The 7,713-nt window shown below is 44.2% G+C and overlaps 1 protein-coding gene and 1 pseudogene across 2 annotated transcripts in view; both read left to right on the forward strand.

The window, feature by feature from the left end:
- Positions 1-198: 198 nt before the first annotated feature.
- LOC111727025 lies at positions 199-984 on the forward strand (annotated as a pseudogene). The gene has a single exon (XR_002774671.1). The product of XR_002774671.1 is annotated as a ribosome production factor 2 homolog pseudogene (transcript).
- A 1,673-nt stretch (positions 985-2,657) lies between these two features.
- Positions 2,658-7,713, forward strand: part of ZNF550 (zinc finger protein 550) — an 11,073-nt gene continuing 6,017 nt past the window's right edge. The window contains exons 1-2 of the mRNA XM_012808533.2: positions 2,658-2,672; positions 6,055-6,181. Coding sequence (XP_012663987.1) covers positions 2,658-2,672; positions 6,055-6,181 — 142 coding nt within the window. The remainder of the gene's footprint in view (positions 2,673-6,054; positions 6,182-7,713) is intronic.

Genomic DNA, 7,713 nt, shown 5'->3' on the forward strand with positions numbered 1-7,713 from the left:
GGCGCCGAGCCATGAGCTAGGTGTTAATACTGGTCATTCTTTTAGCCTTGTGTGCAGGTTCAGTGGGTTCTTGGGCACAATCTGCAGTGGCACATTGCTTATCTTGCCTTTTCCGGCCAAGAAAGTTCTGCTGCTCCTGGGAATAAATTCAAAAGGGAATATATCAGGTTCCAGCTTGGATTTGAGGAGACTGCTAGTTATGGACACTTTGGATCGAGTTGTAAAGCCCAAGACAAAAAGAGCCAAAAGATTCCTTGAGAAGAGAGAACCAAAACTCAATGAAAATATTAAAAATGCCATGCTGATTAAAGGAGGAAATGCAAATGCAACAGTGATACAAGTACTGAGAGATGTGTATGCCCTGAAAAAACCATATGGTGTTCTTTATAAAAAGAAAAATATTACAAGACCATTTGAGGATCAGACATCTCTGGAATTCTTTTCAAAGAAGTCGGATTGTTCTTTATTCATGTTTGGTTGCCATAATAAGAAGCAGCCAAATAATCTAGTAATAGGTCGTATGTATGACTATCATGTGCTGGATGTGATCGAATTAGAGGACCCACAGTATCAAATATCCACCTGGCTGGATTAGAGTACGTTCTGCACTTCACTGCACTGAATGGGAAGATTTACTTTCGAAGCTATAAGTTGCTGTTGAAGAAATCTGGTTGTAGAACACTCCAGATCAAATTGGAAGAAATGGGACCCTCACTGGATCTAGTTTTGAGAAGGACACACCTAGCATCAGATGACCTTTATAAATTATCTATGAAAATGCCAAAAGCTTTCAAGCCAAAGAAGAAGAAAAATATCTCCCATGACACTTTTGGTACAACTTATGGAACGATTCATATGCAGAAGCAAGACCTAAGCAAACTACAAACCAGGAAAATGAAGGGGTTGCAGAAGCGACCTGCAGAAAGGATAACAGAAGATCAGGAGAAAAAATCAAAGAGAGTTAAAAAAATTGATGGAGCTTAGCTAGCAACTACAGTTCTATTGTAGTCTGTTTATTTAAGAGAATTATTAAACTTTAATCCATTCAGTTTCTTATAAGATTTTATTGTTTTTTAACATAATTTACTATGTATTATTACAGACTGTAATACATTAGTATTAACTTTAAAGCCTCTTACTTGAGACATAAAAAAAAAAAAAGGAATGTATCAGTTCGACAGGAAGTTACAAAGCTGTGATCAGCAAATCTTTCTGGCCTGGGAACTTGAAACAAAAGAGAACTTAAAAAAAAAAAAAAGGTTTTCTTGCTTATGGAGCCAGTTACAAATCCATCAGTTGTTTCATTAGAGTTCTGAAAAGTCTCACCCAATCTGATAGTATCTTAAAGTTATCATGAACCTATACTTGTCAGAGTCTTTTCTATGGATCTCCTTGAAGATGAAGTGCACTTTAGGATTGTAGTTTCTTGCAAATGCCCTCAGGAAAGCATTGAAGTATAACAATTAATTGTCTGTAGATGACATGACTTAAATGAGGGCATGTGTGTATATCCTTATTGGGTCTCTAAGAATCACTCAAATATGGCCTTGATAATTATGGTGGGAGAAGCCTATAAAATTAAAGAATTTACTATACTCGCTGGTCCTACAGAGATAGGCATGGCATATCACAGGGGACTCAACCACATAAATGGGGAGCTGAGAAAGACTTCAGATTCGTGGAAAAGTGCCTTTATTCGGGTACAGGGTGGAATGCTCAAGTAAAAAGATAGTAAAGAGACTTGATTGGTGTGCTTGAATGTCAATACGTAGACTGGAGTGCAAAAAGGGGATCTGTTGGCTTATCACACCGGTGCACCTGGTGGCCTGGGCAGGGCGTTCACAGCCAGTTTGTAGGGATTTTGCAGCACCAGAACAGAATGAAGGGTTTTGTTGTTTTCTGACAGAGTCTCACTATGTCACCCTCGGTAGAGTGCTGTAGCGTCACAGCTCACAGCAACCTCCAACTCTTGGGCTTACACGATTCTCTTGCCTCAGCCTCCCAACTACTTGGTACCCGCAACTGCAGGTGCCCGCAACAACGCCTGGCTATTTTTGTTGTTGCAGTTGTCTTTGTTGTTTAGCTGGCCTGGGTCGGGTTGGAACCCGCCAGCCTGGGTTTAAGTGCCCGGCGCCGTAACCACTGTGCTATGGGCACCAGCCCAGAAAGAAGTTTTTAAAATGCAGAATAGCGTACCCACTTGTTCCCTTAAGAGACCCTGAAATAAATCGCATAAAATCTGGGCGCCTTCCCTTTAATCTCCCCATGCCCTCGCCTCCTTCGCTGGGGCCCGGAGACAGCGTTTCCCAGGGCCCCTCTGGGAACCCCGCACCGGCAGCAGAGTGTGAAGAGCGTCCCTAGCCTGGCGGGATACAAGTAAAAACTACTTTACCCTGAAAGCAGTGGAACCGGGACACGCTCTGGACCAAGACAGCACCAAACCCGGCGTGGCTAGTGACCCCGCAGCCAGGGGCGGGACTTCCGGCGTTCCTGGTGTGGGCGGGTATTTGTGTAGCTGAGCGCTATCCACGCCCAAGTTCCCGAGGACTGCACAGTGCGGAGAACGCGGCCCACCTCTGCTCCTTTGTAGGACCCAGAAAGGCTTTTGAGGTTGCTGCAAGCGGTCCCGTTCTCCTCACGGCCGGCTGGCTGCGGCGATGGATGCGGCGCGGGTAAGCAGATGGCGGCCCCGGTCCTTAGGGACCTGAGGCTGTGAGGCTTCCATGGCCCTTCGCACTGCCACGTTCCTGCAGTTGGTTCTCTGAGACTAGCACCGGGCCATTTGGCCCTGGGTCCGGAATTCACGCCGGTGTTATATGGGGAGAGCCTCCAATTCTGGCGACCAGTTGGGTGCGGTGTTGACAGTGAAACGGGGCTCTTAGGACTGCGCTCCACTTTTAGGGGCTCTCCCACAGCTCCCCACCCCCACCCTGTGAGTGAAGTGACCCGCAGTCCGGAGACCCATTGCGGATTCCAGCGTGCCCCTTTCCGTGGCTGTGACCTTGAGCATGGCCCCTTGCTGCCCTTGGCATTCATTTCTTTGGGCAGAAAGCAGTGATATTGACATTTCCTCCCCTGGGTTGAGTGAAACAGAAATGGCATACTGGTGATGTTTGTCCCCTCAGTGCTCAACACGTTCCGGGAGTGTCGCTCAGGATGTTGTTCCCATGCAGATGGCTCCCTCGGCGCTGGCTGATTTTAGGGGCTCACTCCAGCAGGTGTCTGACGCTTTGGCTTCCCTGGATCATGGTCTCTACAAAGCTAAGGGCAGTGGCGGGGAAGAGTAAGAGTAGGGTTTTTGCGGTTGCCGCTGTGCTAGGACAAATTGTCAGGGCAGACTAAGGAATTTATCTTTCTTTCAAGTTTAGGACAAGTGGTTGGGAACTGGTTACAACTGACAGTAGTGAATCTATTTTCTTGTCTGAGAGAGTTGTAGATGAGAGGTGAATATTAAAATATTCCGTGATAAGAGTGCAGAAGTGGACATTTTTAACACATGAGGCCCAGGATTACCCTGATTTCTCCCATTATGGCCCTGACCACTGTCAGGACTGTGTCCCTCAGACTCCTTCTAGTGTCACCGCCTTAAAGAGGCCTGCCCTGTCATTCTATCTAAAGTTGACTTTAGGCTCGGCGCCCATGCTCAGTGATTAAGGTTCAGGCCACATGTACCCGGGCTGGCAGTTTCAAATCCGGCCCAGGCTTGCTAAACAACAATGACAACTGCACCACCAACAACAATAACAAAAAAGCCCGGCATTGTGGCAGGAGCCTGTAGTCCCAGCTACTTGGGAGGCTGAGGCAAGAGAATCGCTTAAGCCCAAGAGTTTGAGGTTGCTGTGAGCTGTGATGCTACGGCACTCTATCTAGGGTGACATAGTGAGACTATCTCAAAAATAAATAAATAAAGTGGACTGTAATCTCTTTGGTCTCCTTGCCCTATTTTCTTGTCTTCTGAATCTTTAGGGCCATCTTACATTGACATGCTCTTTCTTTGTTTTTTTGAGACAGTCTAATTATGTCACCCTGGGTAGAGTGCTGTGGCGTTGCAGCTCACAGCAACCTCAAACTCTTGGGCTTAATCGATTCTCTTGCCTCAGCCTCCCCAGTAGCTGGGAGCCAAGTTGCCCACCACAACGCCTAGCTATTTTTTTGGTTGTAGTTGTCATTGTTGTTTAGCAAGCCCAGGCCAGGTTTGAACCTGCCAGCTCATTTGTATGTGGTCAGTCCCCTACTCACTGAGCTACAGGTGCCGCTCTGTCTTGCTCATTTTTTTAATTACTTGTTTAGGGTCTCTTTCCAGCACTGGAATCTGAGTGCCTATTCCTGCTCTTTCCTGAAACCTAGAACAGCACGATTCAGTATTTTTATTGTATCCATCACATTTAGAATAAGTTCATCACCTCCAAGATGGCCTGCAACACTCTGCTTGATCCTTTCAACCATCTTTGCTTCCTTTCCTTCTATTCTCCCTTTGCTCACTGTTTTCAGCCAAGGAGTCCTGAACTTTCCAGACTCTTCAACTCTGTGTTAGGTTTCAGCCTTTGCATTTGCACTTCTTTCCTTCTAGGACACTGACCTCAGATCTCTGCAGGGCTGCTCCTCCATACCTTTCCTGTGCATCAGTGTTACCTGTGGGATAGTCTCTCTCTCTCTCTCTCTTTTTGAGACATAGTCTCACTGTGTCACCCTCGGTAGAGTGCTGTGGCGTCACAGCTCACGGCAACCTCAAACTCTTGGGTTTAAGCGATTCTTTTGCCTCAGCCTCCCAAGAAGTGGGACTACAGGCATGTGCCACAATGCCTGGTTATTTTTGTTGTTGTTGTCATTGTTGTTTAGCAGGTGCAGGCAGGGTTCAAACGCACCAGCACCAGTACATGTGGCTGGTGCCCCAACCACTGAGCTACGGGCACCAAGCCTTTTTTTTTTCCTTTGAGACAGAGTCTCAAGCCGTTGCCTTGGGTAGAGTGCCATGGCATCATAGCTCACAGCAACCTCCAACTCTTGGGCTCAAGTGATCCTCTTGCCTCAGTTTTTCTATTTTTAGTAGAGATGGGGTCTCGATTTTTGCTCAGGCTGGTCTCTCAAACTCATGAGCTCAAGCAATCCATCCACCTCAGCCTCCCAGAGTGCTAGGATTACAGGCATGAGCCACCTCCCCTGGCCCTTGTAGGATCATCTTTTCCTGATGATTCTAGTTTTAGTTAAAATTCCTCTTGCCCCTATGTGCATACCCTTTGGCAGGTTTGTGAAGTCTATTATTGGATGTTCAAATCCTACCTCTGCTTTTTAAATGTTGAGACTAGGTGAGTTCTAAAGCTGCTGGAGCTCCAGGTTGCTGACTGTGACATGACTTGGAAGTGATAATGGTGTTTCCCTCTGGGCCTTCCTGTGGGAAGATTAGTAAAAGTTGCAGAATATCAAGCACTTACATGTACTAGGCACTCCAGTGATTGCGAACATGTTTAGTCCTCACAACTGCCTGGTGAAGTGGGAATAATTATTGTTTGGAAATTGAGGCTTAGAGAAATAATATGATATCCTCATCATGGTCACACAGCAGTCAAGTGTCAGATTCCACAGGCTGATTTCACCTGGGGTGTCTGGCTCCAGCACTGAGACATTTATTTGCTTTACTATAGCATGTGAAGGCCTCAGCCTATGTAGGAACACAGTGAGGACCCCGGGGCTCAGCTGCTGCTGCTGCTATTAATCATGCTTAGAATTACAATTATAATCATTTGCCTTCAGTCCTTTGATGTGCTAGAGCATGCATAGTCTGCCTCCCACACTTATCACAGGATTGCTTTTGTCTATGTCATCTCCACTGGCTTCCCCATGGGAGGCTTTTCTCTCAGCCACAATTGCATTATGTTAAAAGGCAGTTATCTACCTCTCCCTTGAGCCTAGCACAGAGCTTGGGCCTCAGGAACCCCTAGTGATTCATGCTTGTGTCTCTCTGCATCTTGACCAGCAACTGAATGATAGATATCAGATAGATATGATAGATATCTGACAGCACAAAGTCAATATGCTACTTCTGTTTAACTTCAGGTATTGGTGACTTTCAAAGATGTGGCTGTGACCTTCACCCATGAGGAGTGGAGACAGTTGGACCTGGCCCAGAGGACCCTGTACCGGGAGGTGATGCTGGAAACTTGTGGGCTCCTGGTTTCTCTAGGTATTGGCTCACCTCTCACCCCTTGGGGACTCTAGCCTCTCTCTTGATTCTTGGCTGGCAGCGGGGGTCACAGGAGTCATCTACCTACCTCCTCACAGCTCTTATGGTTTTCTGATCTCATCTCTCTCTGTCTGGTCTCCCTGTATCTACACCAGGGATCATTGCGGTAGGAACAATCTTTTTAAACATAAATCCTTACTTTAGCATTCAGCATACTCTGGCCTCAGTCTGAAGTCTTTATTCCATATTCCACAGGAAAGAAGCTGATTGGTGAGCCTAGTGGGACCAGCTGTCCCTACAGCTCTAGGGGTGGTGGGTGATGGGCTATTCTCAGAGAAAGGAGTGAATCAGGCAGTTCCGGAGGAGATGTTTGTCAACAGTGCCCTCTAGATATCTTTCTGAGCAACAAGATCTCTGTAAAAAGGCCCTCAGTGTCTCCAGGGTCATTACTTGTTTCCTCTTGCTGGGCTCCAATCCTCTATATGTCAAGGAGATGTTTTTAGAAGGTGTACAGCAATGTCCTCAATTGGCCTTCTTTTTACCTTCCCTGTCCACTGTGCTAATTTTTCTCATGAAAAAGACTCAGATTGGTGCCAAGCTTTCACCTTTCCACCTCCCAGTGTGGTTAATTTCTCTTTTCAACTAGGGGAAAGCCTCCAACTCACACCTCTAAGCAGGCTAGGTGAACCTAATGGGACTTGATAGCATTATTTTGATTTTGTTGTATTTTCATGATAGTCTTCTATTTGCAGGAAGTGAAAATGACTTTCTCATTTACCAGAGCAAAACAAGGTTCCCTTTTAGAATAAAATACTAGAAAAATGAGTACCATTAAAGAAAAGTTATTAGAAATTATGGTACACTATGTGTGCTGGGGAAACCTGTCACTATGAGTTTAGTTGGAAATGTGAACATCAACTCATAGCTTCATGTTTAAATTAAAATGAATTATAACCAATAAACACATGTATATGTAAAATATATATATATATATATACAAACACACATATATATGTTCATTGAGTGCCAACATTTTTTAGTGTATCTTTCTTTCATTATAATTTACAATAATTATTCTCTTTTGGCAATTAAAAAAGGAAAAATATTTTATGGATTCTAGAATATCTACCTCTTAATTAAAGTTGCCACTAAAAATTTAAAAAATAATAAAAATAAAAGCAACAACCACACTTCATCCAACTTTAAAAAACTCATCCATTTACAAAGTAATCTACACAGATTTTTTTAATAAATAATTTGAAAATCACATCTTAGATCTATGCCCTACCAATAAGTTAAAGGTATCATAAGAACCAAGTTAGAATAGGTCCTTATCTCCTGAAGACATTCTTGTTTTCTATTGGTTAGAAACAAAAAATGATAATAATGATAATTATTGTTATTTTTGGCTAATAAACACTAAAAATTATTTTGTGTTAATTCTTTCTTAGATTATCTTTTCTAAAGCAGCCAGTAGAAAACAATTCAAGCTACCAGCATTTCTTTCTCTATTTTTTTTTTTTTTTTTTTTT

Source organism: Otolemur garnettii, unplaced genomic scaffold (assembly GCF_000181295.1).
Source record: "Otolemur garnettii isolate 467f Iridium unplaced genomic scaffold, OtoGar3 scaffold00091, whole genome shotgun sequence".
NCBI classification, from domain to species: domain Eukaryota; kingdom Metazoa; phylum Chordata; class Mammalia; order Primates; family Galagidae; genus Otolemur; species Otolemur garnettii.